Source organism: Rattus norvegicus, chromosome 1 (assembly GCF_021556685.1).
Source record: "Rattus norvegicus strain SHRSP/BbbUtx chromosome 1, alternate assembly SHRSP_T2T, whole genome shotgun sequence".
In the NCBI taxonomy this organism is placed as follows: Eukaryota; Metazoa; Chordata; class Mammalia; order Rodentia; family Muridae; genus Rattus; species Rattus norvegicus.
The window spans coordinates 152,901,442-152,917,262 of NC_141534.1; the positions used below are offsets into that span (position 1 = coordinate 152,901,442).

Consider the following 15,821-nt stretch of genomic DNA (forward strand, 5'->3'; position numbering starts at 1 on the left):
ACAGCCACATATATGTATATTAACAATTAATCATAATAGAAACATATGAAAGCCAAAGAAAAAATACTTGATTTTTCACACATAAAGGTCAGTTTAAGAGAACAAAAATGAACAATTTCAAGAGAAATGCTAGTGATCTATCAACTAAGTTGTTCTCAGTTGTTGCTTTTCTCTTTCAGACAAACCTGTACTTTGAGACTATGGCCAACTCCACTGTGGTGACTGAATTCCTACTAGATTTTTTTGCTGAGACTTGCGAGCTGAGGATCCTACTCAGTGTGCTGTTCCTGTTGGTGTACCTGGGCAGTCTGTTAGGGAACCTTACCATCATCATTGCTACTATAGTTGACCAAAGCCTGAATACACCCATGTACTTCTTCCTCAGGAATCTGTCCTTTTTAGACATAGGCTACATTTCTGTCACTGTACCCAATGCTTGTATCAACTCTCTCACTGATCACAGGAACATTTCTGTGGCTGGCTGTGCAGCACAGATCTTTGTGGTCTTCTTTTGTGCATGTGTAGAGATTCAGTTTCTCACCATTATGTCCCAGGACCGCTATGTGGCCATCTGTAAGCCTCTCCTCTACCCTATGATTATGAACCATCAGTTCTGTGTTCAGATGACACTGGCTTCCCTATTTAGTTCTCTTGTTCTTGCAAGTGTCCACACATTCAAAACCTTCCAGCTGTCTTTTTGTCACTCTAATGTAGTCCCTCAGTTCTTCTGTGATATCCCCTCTTTGCTGAGACTTTCTTGCTCTGACACCTTTAACAACATACTCTTACTTCTTCTGTCTGCCATTGGGCTCAGTGGTAGCTGTTTTACCTTCATTGCTATATCATATGTTCGCATAATATCAGCTGTATTGAGGGTTCCTGTCAAAGGAGATCGAGGGAAAGCCTTTTCCACTTGTGTCCCTCACATCATTGTGGTGTCTGTGTTTCTTAGTTCTGGTGCCTATGTATATCTAAGACCTCCATCAACCTCAGAAATGGTTGAGGATATGACTCTTTCTTTATTTTATACCATTGTTCCTCCATTCTTAAACCCTATTATCTATAGTCTTAGAAACAAACAGATAAAGGATGCTGTGAAGAAAGTAAGATTCAGATTTATTCATAGTTGCATAAAATAAAGAAAACATGGACATACAAATGTACACACATCAAAACATTTTTAAACCTTTTATTGAAGAGATTCTTTTTTACATTATATATACTGCTTATAATTTCCTCTCCTTCTACTCATCCTAGTTTCCCCTTCCTCACCTGCTCTCTCATTCTTATCCCCCATCCATGTCCTCCCATATATACATAATAAAAATTGAAAAATAAGATTAAAGAAAAAAGAGAAAAACCCTTCATGACAAATTCTGTGGCAATAACCTTTAATACCCTTCAGTTTGTTTTCTCTTGACCATCTACTGGTGGGCATGCAGACGACCCTTAATTTTAATTTATTTACCCAGTGGTCTCCCTTAGAGGGAGACTTTAAAGTGCTTACCAATTAGAGACATTTTGTCTGGGTTAGAAATAGGGGCATTTGTCCACTTCTCATTTCAACTCTAGGACCACATCTCCTTAGATCCATTAATCCTCATGCATGTGGCTATGTTTCTGGAAATTACTATATGTATAATGATAATTTGGAAAACTTTGGGTTAATACCCACTTATCAGTGAGTGCATATCATGTGCGCTCTTTTATGATGTGGTTACCTCACTTAACATGATATACTCTAGTTCCATCCATATGCCTAAGAATTTCATGAAATCATTATTTTTAATAGCTGTATAGTACTCCATTGTGTAAAATTACCACATGTTCCATATCCATTCCTCTATTGTAGGGCATATGGGTTCTTTCCAGCTTCTGGCTATTATAAATAAAGCTGCTATGAACATAGTGGAGCAAGTGTCCTTGTAACATGTGGGAGGATCTTTTGGGTATATGCCAGGAGTGGTATAGCTGGATCCTTAGGTAGTACTATGTCCAATTTTCTGAGTAAACGCCAGACTGATTTCCATAGTGGTAGATTTTGTTTTGTTCATTTTTTGTTGGATATTTTTCTTCATCTCCATTTCAAATATTACCCCCCTTTGAGGTTTCCCTTCTAGAATCCCACTATCCCATCCCCTCACCCCCTGCTTCCAAGAGAGTACTCCCCACCAACAAACCCTTCTGCCCCCCTGCCCTGGAATTTTCCTACATTGGGGCATGGAGGATTCCCAGTTCCAAGGGCCTCTACTCCTTCCATTTATGGTTGACAAGGCCACCCTCTGCTACATATGTGGCTGGAGTCATGGGCTGTTCCATGTGTTCTTGTTGGTTGGTAGTTTAGTCCCTGGTAGCTCTGGGGTGTCTGGTTGGTTGATATTGTGGCTCCTCCTATGGGATTAAAAAACCCCTCAGTTACTTTAGTTCTTTCTCTAACTCCTGCATTAGGGACCCTGTTCTCAGTTCAATGGTTGACTACGAGCATCTGCCTCTATATTTATCAGGGTCTAGCAGAGCCTCTCAGGAGACAACTATATCAGGCTTCTATCAGCACACATCTACTGGCATCCCCAATAGTGACTGGGATTGGTGACATCATGTGGGATGGATCCCCATGTATAGCAGTCTCTTGATGGCATTTCCTTCAGTCTCTGCTCCACACTTTGTCTCTGTATTTCCTCCTGTGAGTATTTTGTTCCCCCTTCTAAGAAGTACTGAAACATTCACACTTTGGTCTTTATTTTCTTGAGATTCATATAGTCTGTAAAAGAAAAATGGAAATTTCATTTTCTTAGTATCCTCTATCATCTCTGCCTCAAATATTACTACTGCTTCCTATCCCACCATGCTTGCTGATCTCAGATGAGAAAGATTTGATGTAGGCATCTCCATTTAGAGATGATTGTTCCAAGGTCTCTCGATCTTTTAATACTATCTGGCTGTGGGTCTTTGTATTTGTTCTTGTCTGCTGCAAGGGGAAGTTTCTGTGATGATGTCTGAGCAAGGCACTAATTTATGACTATAGTGAATTGTCATTAAGAGCCGTAATGTTGCTAAGTTTTCAAATTTAATTTAATTTAAAAATTTTAGATGGATACTATTTGTAATCACTTGTGGGGCCATCAAGTCTCAGGTTCAGCATAGCAGTACCAAAGGATTCTCCTTCCATTGGTTCCCAACAAGGCTGTCCTCTGTTTTAGATGAATCTGGAACCATAAATATGTCTGTGTCTTTGGGTAGTGGTTTAGTCCCTGGGAGCTCTGATTGGTCGGTATTGTCATTGAAAGCCCCTTCATCTCATTCAATCCTTCACCTAATTCCTCCAACAGGGACTCTTTCTCAATTGAATGTTTTGCAGCTAGCATTTATCTCTGTATTTGACATGCTTAGGCTGTGCCTCTCAGGAGAAAGCTATATCCCATTCCTGTCAACATGCACTCCTTAGCCTCATCAATATTATCTAGTTTTTGTGGGTGTATATGTATGGGTTTTATACCCATGAAGAGCAATCTCTGAAAGGCTCTGATCCATCCTTTGTCTCCATATGCCCTCTGATGAATGTTTTTGTTCCCTCTTTTAAGAAGGAGTGAAGGATCCACACTTTAGTCACTCTTCTTGAGCTTCCTGTGGTCTGCAGACTGCATCTTGGGTAATTCGAGATTTTGGGCTAATATTCACTTATCAGTGAATGCATACTATGTGTGGTTTTCTGGATTGGGTTATATCACTCAGAATGATATTTTCTAGTTCAATCCATTTGCCTGTGAATTTCATGAAGTCATTGTTTTTGATAGCTGAGTAGTACTTTACTGCATAGATATACCACAATTTTCTGTATCCATTCCTCTGTTGAAGGGCATCTGTGTTCTTCCATCTTCTGGCTCTTATAAATAAGGCTGCTATGAACATTAGTGGAGCATGTGTCTTTGATGTATGTTGAAGCATTTTTTGGGAATATGCCCAGAAGAGGTATTGTTGTGTTCTCAGTTAGTACAATGCCCAATTTGTTGAGGAAACTCTAGACTGATTTGCAGAGGTTGTACCAGTTTGCAATCCCACCAACAATGGAGAAGTGTTCCTTTTCTCCACATCCTTGCCAATGTCTGGTATCACCTGAGTTTTGACCTCAGCCATTCTGACATGTGTGAGGTGGAACTAAGGGTTATTTTGATTTGCATTTCCCTGATCACTGAGGAAGTTGAATGTTTCTTTAGGTCCTTCTCAGTCATTGAATATTCCTCAGCTGAGAATTTTTTTAGCTCTGTACCCCAGTTTTCATAGAGTTATTTGGCTCTGTGGAGTCTAACTTCTTGAGTTCTTTCTATATTTTGGATATTAGCACTCTATCAGATGTAGGATTGTTAAAGATCTTTTCCCAATCTGTGCATTGCCATTTTGTCCTAATGAAAGTGTCTTTTGCCTTGCAGATGCGTTGTTGTTCTATGAGACCCAATTTGTCAATTTTTGGTCTTAGAGCATAAGCCACTGGTGTTTTGTTCAGGAAATTTTCCCCAGTGGCAATGTGTTCAAGACTTTTCCCCATTTTTTTCTATTAGTTTGAGTGTATCTGGTTTGATGTGAGGTCTGTGATCTACTTGGACTTAAGCTTTGTACAGGGCTATGAAAATGGGTCAATTTGCACTCTTCTGCATGTTAACCTCCAGTTAAACCAGCACCATTGGCTGAAAATGCTATCCTTTTTCCATTGGATGATTTTAGCTCCTTTATCAAAGATCAAGTGACCATAGGTGTGTGGGTTCATTTCTGGGCCTTCAATTCTATCCCACTGATTTACCTGCCTATCTCTGGACCAATACCAAACAGTTTTTATCACTATTGCTCAATTATACAGTTTGAGTTCAGATATGGTGATTCCCCCAGAAATTCTTTTATTATTCAGAATAGGTATTGCTAAAATATTTTTTTGTTTTTCTAAATGAATTTCAAAATTATTGTTTCTGTTTCGATGAAGAATTGAGTTGGAATTTTGATGGGGACTGCACTGATTCTGTAGATTGCTTTTTACAAGATAGACATTTTTATTATATTAATTCTGCCAACCCATGAGCATGGGAGATCTTTCCATATTCTGAGATCTTCTTCAATTTCTTTCTTCAAAGAATTGACGTTCTTGTCATACAGATCTTTCACTTGCTTGGTTAGAGTCACAGAGTTATTTTATGTTATTTGTGACTATTTTGATGGGTGTCATTTCCCTAATTTCTTTGTCAGCCTGTTTATCCTTTGAGTAGAGAAAGGATACTAAATATTTGTTTGAGTTAATTTTAAAACCAGCTACTTTGCTGACGGTATTTATCTGGCTTAGTAGTTCTCTGGTAGAACTTTTGGGGTCACTTGAGTATATTACACATCATCTGCAAATAGTGACATTTTGACTTCTTCCTATCCAATTTGTATCCCTTTTACTTACTTTCATCGTCAGATTGCTCTGGCTAGAACTTCAAGTACTATATTGAATAAGTAGGGAGAGGGTGGGCAGCCTTCTCTAGTCCCTGATTTTAGTGGAATTGCGTCAAGATTCTCTCAATTTAGTTTACTGTTGACTACTGGTTAGGTGTATACTGCTTTTACTATGTTCAAATATGGGCCTTAAATTGCTGATCTTTAAAGGACTTTTGTCATGAAGGGGTTTTGAATTTTGCAAGTGCTTTTTCAATGTCTAAGGAAATGATCATGTGGTTATTTTTGTTGAGATTTTTGATGTAGCGTACTATGTTGATTGATTTCCATATATTGAACCATCCCTGCATCCCTTGAATGAAGCCTCCTTGATCATGATTTATCATAACTGTTTTTAAAATTCTTTATTGGATATTTCTTTATTTACATTTTGAATAGTATTCCCTTACTGGTTTCCTGCCCATAAGTCCCCTGCCCTTTTGTACTCTCCTTCTTCTATAAAGGTGTTCCACTCTCCATCCAACCACCCCCATAAATTCCCTTCACTGTAACTCCAAACTTGGCAGGACCAAGGACTTCTCCTTCTATTGATGATGCTCCTTCTCCAGCAAGGGCATCCTTTGCTACATATGCAGTTGAAGTGATGGGTAAGTCATGTTTAGTCTTTGAATAGTGGTTTAGACCCTGGAGGCTCTGGTTGTTGGCATTGTTGTTCTTATGGTGTTCCAAGCCCCTTCAGCTCTTTCAATGCTATATTTAATTCCCCAAAGGGGGTTCCATTCTCAGTTCAGTTGTTTGCTTCTAGCATTCATTTCTGTATTTGACATATTCTGGTGTGTCTCTCGGGAGAGATCTATATCCAGTCCCTTTCAGCATGCACTTCAGCTTTATCAATCTTATCTAGTTTTGGTGGCTTTACATATATGAACCACATGTGGGGCAGGCTCTAAATGGCCATTCCTTCAGTCTCTGCTCTAAACTTTGCCTCCATATCCCCTCCTATGGATATTTTTGTTTCCTCCTTTTAAGAAGGAGTGAAACATCCTCTTTTGGTCATCCTTCTTTTTGAGCTTCATGTGGTCTATGGATTGCAACTTGTGAAATTCGAGAGTTAGGGCTAATATCTACTTATCGATGAATGCATACCATGTGTATTTTTCTGTGATCGGATTATCTCATTCAGGAAGACATTTTCTGGTACATTCCATTTGCCTAAGAATTTCGTGAAGTCATTGTTTTTGATTGCTAAGTAGTATTCCATTGTGTAGATGTACCACATTTTTTTGAAAGCATTCCTCTCTTGAAGGGCATCTGGTTTCTTTCCAGATTCTGGCTATTATAAACAAGGTTGTAAGAACATAGTGGAGCATGTGTCTTTGTTCTGGGTTGGAGTACCTTTTGGGTATATGTCCAGGAGTGGTATAGCTGGGTCCTCAGGTAGTTCAATGTCCAATTTTCTGAGACCTCCAGACTGATTTCCAGAGTGGTTGTATCAGTGTGTAGTCCAAGCAAAAATGGAGGAGTGTTACTCTTTCTCCACATCCTGGCCAGCAGCTGTTCTTAGCTGAGTTTTTTTTTTTTTTTTATCTTAGCCATTCTTACTGGTTTGAGGTGGATTTCAGGTTTGTTTGGATTTGCATTTCCCTGAGGACTAAGGATGTTGAACATTTCCTTAGGTGTTTTTCTGCCATTCGATATTCCTCAGCTGAGAATTTTTTGTTTAGATCTGTAAACAGTTTTAAATAAGGGTATTTTGCTTCTGGAGACCTTTTCCCAATCTGTTGATTCCTGTTTTGTCCTAATGACAGTGTCCTTTGTCTTGCGGAAGCCTTGTAGTTTTATGAGGGCCTGTTGGTCCATATTTGATCTTAGTGCTGCTTTGTTCAGGACATTTTCCCCAGTACCCATGTGCTCGAGACTCTACCCCACTTTTTTTTCTATTAGTTTGATTGTATCTGGTTTGATGTGGAAGTCCTTGATCTACTTGGACTTAAGCTTTGTACAGGGTGATTTGAATGGGATGATTTGTACACTTCTACATGCTGAACTCCAGTTGAACCAGCACCATTTGTTGAAAAAGCTATCTTTTTTCCATTGGATGGTTTTAGCACCTTTGTCAGTGATGAAATTACCATAGTTGTGTAGGTTCATTTTTGGGGTTTCAATTCTGTTCCAGTGGTCTATCTGCCTGTCTCTGTACCGATACCATACAGTTTTTAATCACTATTGCTCTCTAATACTACTTGAGATCAGGAATGGTGATTCTTTCAGAGTTCTTTTGTTGTTTAGTATAGTTTTTGCTATCCTGTTTTTTTGTTTTTTGTTTTAAATGAATTCGCAAATTGCTTTTCCTGTCTCTATAAATAATTGAGTAGGGGTTTTGATGGGGATTGCATTGAATCTGTACTTTGCTTTTTGCAAAATGGACATTTTTACTCTATTATTTCTGCCAATCCAGGAGCATGGGAAATCTTTCCATCCATGCTTTCTTCTTTCCAATTTGTATCCCTTTGACCTCCTTCCATTGTCTGGTTGCTTTGCCTAGGGCCTCAAATAGAATATTGAATTAGTAGGGAGAGAGTGGGCACCCTTGTCTAGTCCTTCATTCTAGTATAATTGTTTCACATTTCTCTTGATTTAATTTGATGTTAGCTACTGGGTTGCTAAATATTGATTTTACTATGTTTAGGCACGGGTCTTGAATTCCTGATCTTTCTAGGACTTTTATCATGAAGGGGTGTTGAATATTGTCAAATGCTTTCTCAGCATCTAAAAATGATCATGTGATTTTTATCTTTCAGTTTGTTTATATATTGGATTATGTTGCTGGGTTTCCATATATTCAACCATCCCAACAGCCCTGCAATGAAGCCTACTTGATCATGATGAAGATCATTTTGATGTGTTCTTGGATTTGGTTTCCCAGAATTTTATTATTTTTTGCATCGATATTCATGAGGGAAATTGGTCTGAAGTTCTCTTTCTTTGTTGTGTCTTTGTGTGGTTTATGTATAAGATTAATTGTGGCTTCATAGACCTTCATAGAAGACCTCATACCAATACTTTCCAAACTATCCCACAAAATAGAAACAGATGGAGCACTACCGAATTCCTTCTATGAAGCCACAATTATTCTATTGTTATTATGAATATCGACGCAAAAATACACAATAAAATTCTTGCAAACTGTATCCCAGAATGCATCAAAACAATCATTCATCAAGATCTATTAGGTTTCATCCCAGGGAAGCATGGATGGTGTAATATACAAAAATCCTTCAATGTAATCCACTATATAAACAAACTCAAAGAGAAGAACCACATGATCATTTCATTAGATGCTGAGAATGCATTTGACAAAATTCACTACCCTTTCATGATAAAAGTCCTGGAAAGAACAGGAATTCAAGCCCCATATGTAAGCATAGTAAAAGCCATATACTGCAAAACAGTAGCTATCATTAAACTAAATGGAGAGAAACTTGAAGCAATCCCACTGAAATAGTGGACTAGACAAGGCTGCCCACTCACCCCTACTTATTCAATATAGTTCTCAAAGTCCTAGCCGGAGCAATCACACAACAAAAGGAGGTAAAAGGGACACAGATTGGAAAGGAAGAAGTCAAAATATCACTATTTGCAGATGATATGATAATGTACTTAAGTGACCCCAAAAGTTCTACCAGAGAAATACTATGCCTGATAAACAACTTCAGTCAAGTGGCTGGGTATAAAATTAACTCAAACAAATCACTAGCCTTCCTCTACTCAAAGGATAAACAGGATGAAAAAGAAATTAGGGAAATGACACCCTTTATAATAGTCCCAAATAGTATAAAATACCTTGGTGTGACTTTAACCAATCAAGTAAAAGATCTGTATCATAATAATATCATGTCTCTGAGGAAATAAATTGAATAAGATCTCAGAAGATGGAAAGAACTCTCTTGCTCATGGATTGGCATGATTAATATAGTAAAAATTGCCATTTTCCAAAAGCAATCTACAGATTCAATGCAATCCCCTTCAAAATTTCAATTCAATTCTTCATAGTTTGACAGAACAATTTGCAAATTCATTTGGAATAACAAAAAAGCCAGGATAGCTAAAACTATTTTCAACAATTAAAAATTTCCTGGGAATCACGTTCTCTGACATCAAACAGTATACCGAGCAATAGTGATAAAAACTGTATGGTATTGGTACAGAGAGAGGCAAATAGATCAGTGGAATAGAATTGAAGATGCAGAAATGAACCCACACACCTATGATCACTTGATCTTTGACAATTAGCTAAAACCATCCAATGGATAAAAGAGCATTTTCAACAAATGGTGGTAGTTCAACTGAAGTTCAGCATGTAGAAGAATGCAAATTGATCCATTCTTATTGCCCTATAGAAAGCTTAAGTCCAAGAATGTTCACACCAAACTAAATACACTTAAACTAATTGAAAAAAACCTAGGGAAGAGTCTCTAACACATGGGCACTGTGGAAATTTTCCTGAACAAACACAAATGACTTACGCTTTAAGATCAAGAATTGAGAAACGAGACCTGATAAAACTGCAAGGTTTCTGTAAGACAAAGGGCACTTTCATTAGGACAAAACGTCAATGAACAGATTGGGAAAAGATCTTTACCAATTCTATATCTGATAGAGGACTAAAATCCAAAATATACAAAGAACTCAAGATGCTAGTCTCGAGAGAGCAAAATAATCATATTAAAAATGGTGTACAGAGCTAAACAAATAATTCACAGCTGAGGAATGTAGAATGGCTGAGAAGCACATAAAGAAATGCTCAACATCCTTAGTCTACAGGGAAATGCAAATCAAAACAACCCTGAGATTCCATCACACACCACCTAGAATGACTAAAACCAAATACTTTGGTGACAACAGTTGTTGGCAAGGATGGGGAGAAAGAGGAATACTCCACTGTTGGTGGGATTGCAATCTGCTATAACATCTCTGGAAATCGTTCTGGATGTTCCTCAGAAAATTGGACATTGCACTATCTGAGGACTCATGTATACATCTCCTGGGCATATACCCAAAAGATGCACCAACATATAACAAAGACACATGCTCATCTATGTTCATAGAAGTCTTATTTATAATAGTCAAAAGCTAGAAAGAACCCAGACGCCCCTCAACAGGGAAATGATACAGAAAATGTGGTATATCTACATAATGGATTCCTACTCAGCCATCAAAAACAATGACTTCAAAAGCAAATGAATGGAACTAGAAAATAACATCTTGAGTGAGATAACCCAATCACAGAAAAACACACATGGTATGTACTCACTGATAAGAAGACATTAGCCCAAAAGCTTGAATTACTCAAAGTGCAATGCACAAACCACGTGAAACTCAAGAAGGATGACCAACATGTGGATGCTTCACTCCTTCTTAAAAAGGGGAACAAAAATACACATAGGAGAGTATAGGGAGGTAAAGTTTAGAGCAGAGACTGAAGGAATGGCCATTCAGAATCTGCCCCACATGTGGCCCATACATATACAGCAACCAAAACTAGATAAGAATGATGAAGCTAAGAAGTGCATGCTGACAGGAACCGCATAAAATGTCTCCTTAGAGACACAGCCAGAACATGTCAAATACAGAGGCAAATGACAGCAGCAAACCATTGAACTGAGAACGGTACCCCCGTTGGAGGAATTAGAGAATGGACTGAAAAAGCTGAAAGGGCTTGCAACCCCATAAGAACAACAATGCCAACCACCAGAATTTCCAGTGACTAAACCCAAAGACTATACATGGACTGACCCATAGCTCCCACTGTATATGTAGCAAAGGATGGCTTTGTTGGGCATCAATGGAAGGAGAAGCCCTTAGTCCTGCCCAAATTGGACCCCCCAGTGTACAGGATTTGGGAGCTGCATTGGTAAGGGGGGGATAGGAAGGTGAACACCCTTATAGAAGTGGAGGGGGAGGAGTTAGGGGGCTGATGGACAAGAAACCAACAACAGGAATAACATTTGAAATGTAAATAAAAATAAATAATTCCCTGTTTTAAAATAAGGGAAAATAAATTAATAGAAATATATTCCTTTTATAATTCCTTTAAAAATAAAATAAAAATAAATAAGTAATAATACAAAGCACAAGAGATGTCTGAAAGTGGATTAGCCAACTGCACCGGAAGCCTCTATATGTTTTGCTTTGTTCTGCAGTACTGGGGATTGAACTCAAAGCCTTTTTATTGTTCAAAAAACACCCCAAGTGGAACATGTAGAATCTGAAGTCTGAAAACATAGCTAATGTTCCCTCATATATGTTCAGGAACTACAAAAGTCAACATTGTTTGATCTTATACACATGTGTCCTAGAAGTTAAAAGGGTCTCTAAGACCAACAAGGTAACAACCCATGGGAGGCAAGAATGCAGTTCAGTTCAACAGGACAAAATGACTGGTGGTGATTCATGTTTCTGCACCCTGATCAGAGTAGTTTGATTTTGGTATTTAAGCACAGTACAATTTGGTGAAACATTCCTGGTGATAATTAAGTCAACCCTGTGTGCACAATAAAGTTTATATAATCCTCTATGAGGAACAAAGTATGCTAATTAAGAGTGGCACTCTTAAGAGGTATGCCCTTGTTGGAGAAAGTGTGTCATTTTGAGCTGAGTTTGAGGTCCTATATGCTCAAGCTATGCCCAGTGTAGAAGGCAGTCTCCATTTGCTGCCTGAGGCTCATGATGAAGAACACAAAACTCCTCCAGGACCATGCCTGCGTATATGCTGCTGTGCTTTTTGCCATGATGTTAATAGACACACCCCCTGAAACTGTAAGCCAACTCCAATTAAATGTTTCATATACAACAGTAAGAAAAAAAACAACAAAATAAAACCCCAAAAACCAACAAACAAAAAAAAAAAAACAACAAAAAAACTTGCCTTTAGTATGTTCCGGGATGTCCATTTATCCCTGACTTTCAGCATGAGGGAGCATAGGCTTTTGTGAAAAGCCTTTTCTACATTTAACATCATCATCAAGTGGGTTTTATTTTACAGTCTGTTTATATGATAGTTTTCATTTATTAGTTTACATATGTTGAAGCATTCCTGCACCTCTGGCATGAAGCTTATTTGATTATGTTGGATGATCCTTTTTATGTATTCCTATATTGAATTTGCAATTATTTTATTGGAATTATTGCATCTGTGTTCATAAAGGAAATTGGTCTGTAATTCCCTTTCTTTGTTGAGTCTTTCTGTAGTTTAGTTATCAGAATGATTCTGTCCTTATAAAAAATTGAGAACTGATATATTTAAATTGCTTATCTGATCTTGATTTAACTCCAGTAATTGGTAACTAATATGAAAATTCTCCATTTCTCTTAAATGTTTATGTTTGGTGAAATACAGGTTTTTAAAGTATGTCCTTATAATTCTCAGGAATTCCTTAATATTCTATGTCATGCCTCACTTTTCATGTCTAATTGTGTGAATTTTAATTTGTGTTTTAAGGAAGGTTTTCCAGTCTTACTGATTGTCTCAATAAACTCTTTAATTGGTTATCTGCATTGTTTTATTCTATTTCTATTTCATTTAAACACTAGATTGGATTATTTCATTCTTTTTTGGTTGTTGTTCTAGAGCTTTTAAGTATACTGTCAAGTTATTACAATTACTCTAATATACACACCCCCAACACACACACATACACACACATGCATATATATGTATATATATGTATAAGTATAGGTGTGTATGTATACTTAAGTTTATACATTTAATATAGGTACACATGCTTTATATATCAATAATGTATATATACACATATATGTATATCGTACCCCATATATATATACATACATACATATACATATATATACATATACATATACACACACACATATATATCAGTTGCACTTAACTGGATTAATTAGAAAAGTAATGAAAATGAAAATAAAAACAAACACAAAACAAATACATGGAGTCTCTTTGTATTAGCCAACTACTCCTGGGCTTGGGGCATACCTTGGAATATTGTTCATATACTCTGTGACAGTCTATTAGAGAAATCTGCAACAATTCAAATTTCTAATGCTGATATAACTTACCATTCTTTCTGATGTCTCTGCTTGTCCATCACACTATGTGATCCCTTTCTTTTGTTCAACCCTGAGTAAATGTGATGTTTACTCATGAAAATGTGGTGACACACAAAATCTGGTACCTACAAGATTAACTCAAATGCAAATAGAAGATAACAATGAAAAATAGAAAATTACATATATTTCAAGACATGTAATGAATATAAAACACATGTAATTCTATATAAAAAGAGACATTATAAACATAAAATTCAAGACCATGATTATATTTCATATAAATAATGCATTTGTTCAGAAGTTCAGTTACTGAGACTATAGATGTTAATTAGTAGTTGTACTTTTACAATTTATAGAGTTTTAGATCATAAATACCTTAAAACCATGGACTGCCGCTTTTTATCAGGATCCTCCATAGGGAGCCACAGACAAGACCTTGGCCTATATACTTAAACTTTTCAATAAAGAGGAATTAGGTTTACAAGAAGAGAGAATAAATTAGAACTCGTCTGCTAGGGTGACTATAATGATCCTCCCAGCCTTTGGTGACCAGAGAGCATATAGGCCCCCAGGTAGAGCAGAATTGTGAACTATCCAAGATGTATTCCATAATGAAGTAAAACTACAGGGTAGATTTGGGAAGGGTGTATTAGATTTCGGATAATTATCTAATACTGTCAAATGTGTCATTTTATTAGGCTGTTTACATTAGTTTTAATACCTATTGAATTTTAAATTTTAGTAATACATGCCAAAATTATAAGTCATTATGAAATTATTCACTTTTGTCTTTTGATCCACAAATCAGTTTTTTATGAATTCTGTAAAGACTGCTTAGTCTACTTCTCTCAGAGTCTCTGCTGCAGCTTGCACTGTGAAGGCTGCAATAGAAATCTGTCTCTTCACTTCTCTCCAGGCCTTAGAAGTGTCGACTTTGTTATTAATATCAAAAAGGGCATCATAAATCCCTGGGAATGATTCTCCTGCATACTTGTTGTGGCTGCTTGGAGCATAGATGATATGCCTGTTGATAAAAAAAAATCCCTGTCCATTAATTGCATAAGCAACATACAAAAGAAGAAAGACATTATACATGAATGCAACACTTCCAGTTTTCTGTCTTCATAAGTCATTTGTTACCTGAACTTGAAATGCAATAATCTCTCAGAACATTACTACACATACTGTTTGCTTTAATGAATGACTGAATGTGGTTTAGATCTAGAAAAATAACAGTAAGGGCAGTTAATAGGAACTGATATGTGACCCCTAAAGGAGTCACTGACCTACAGATTGAAAACCAATAGCTTAGCATCATTAAGAGAGCTACTTTTAAATATGCTTTATTAGAATAAAGCACAAAGATCCCTGGCCCAGTTTCTAGTAGTATCTTTCTACTCCTCTGAAATTGGCAAGATGAATACCTATTCTCTATTTCTTTAGTCATCCTAACTCTTAACAAATGGGGCTCAATAAAGTCTGCTTACACTATTTTATGATTTTATCCCCAAACTTTCACACATTGCACCCATAAACTTATTCCAAAGAATATAAATGATTTAGAAGAAAAGGAATAAGTCTGCAGGTATCACAAAACTTGATTTTAAGACACACTGTGGAGCCTTGTACAAAAAGAGAATATGATACAAAACAACTTATGTGTACATGAAAATAGAAGAGGTGACCTAGAAACAGGCCTTCACATTTACAAAGATGTCAAAATATTTCATTGAGAAAAAAATGCCTTTTCAAAAAGTGGTGCTGTGTAAACTAGATAAATGAATACAATTATAACTATATCTCACTGAGTGGAATAATCAATTTCATAATCAATAAAGGACCATATGACCTAAAACTCTAATATTGCTATAAAATATGGAGAGTATTTCAAGATATGGATATTGATATAGACAAGGACTTTTGGAAAAGGACTCCAATAGCTAGAAAATAGTACCAAGAATTATCAAAATTGATTTAATGAAATTTTAACAGTTCTAGGAAGCAATCAAATGAAAAGAATGCCAATGAAATTTGAGAAAAATCTTTACTAGTTAAACACCTGTCAGAGCATTGAAATCTAGAATATACAAATTATACATCTATTAAACATCCAAACCCTGGCAAATGAAATAAAATTACACTTTTCACAGGATGAAGACCAAATACCCAATAAACATAAAACAATGTTCAGCATTTTTCTAATTGGGGAAATTTTAATAAAACCAGCTTGGAATTCTGTCTCTCTCCAGTAAATAACAAGAACAAATGCTGGTGAGGATGTATGGAGATGAGCGAAATGTATACAGTAGTAG

At 36.7% G+C, this 15,821-nt stretch overlaps 2 protein-coding genes across 4 annotated transcripts in view; one reads left to right on the forward strand and one right to left on the reverse strand.

Annotated features, from left to right (window-relative positions):
- The first annotated feature begins 200 nt into the window (after positions 1–200).
- Or14c39 (olfactory receptor family 14 subfamily C member 39) lies at positions 201–1,139 on the forward strand. Its single transcript, NM_001000689.1, is given in 1 exon segment — positions 201–1,139. A coding segment is annotated over 1 exon segment (939 nt).
- A 36-nt stretch (positions 1,140–1,175) lies between these two features.
- Folh1 (folate hydrolase 1) overlaps positions 1,176–15,821 on the reverse strand; it is a 104,134-nt gene continuing 89,488 nt past the window's right edge. Inside the window, exons 19-21 of one of the 3 annotated variants that reach the window (XM_087595357.1) lie at positions 13,885–14,533; positions 13,519–13,634; positions 1,176–2,761 (exon numbers count right to left, since the gene is read on the reverse strand). In XM_087595357.1, coding sequence (XP_087451483.1) covers positions 14,344–14,533 — 190 coding nt within the window. In that variant the 3' untranslated portion in view covers positions 1,176–2,761; positions 13,519–13,634; positions 13,885–14,343. 3 annotated transcript variants of the gene reach the window in all.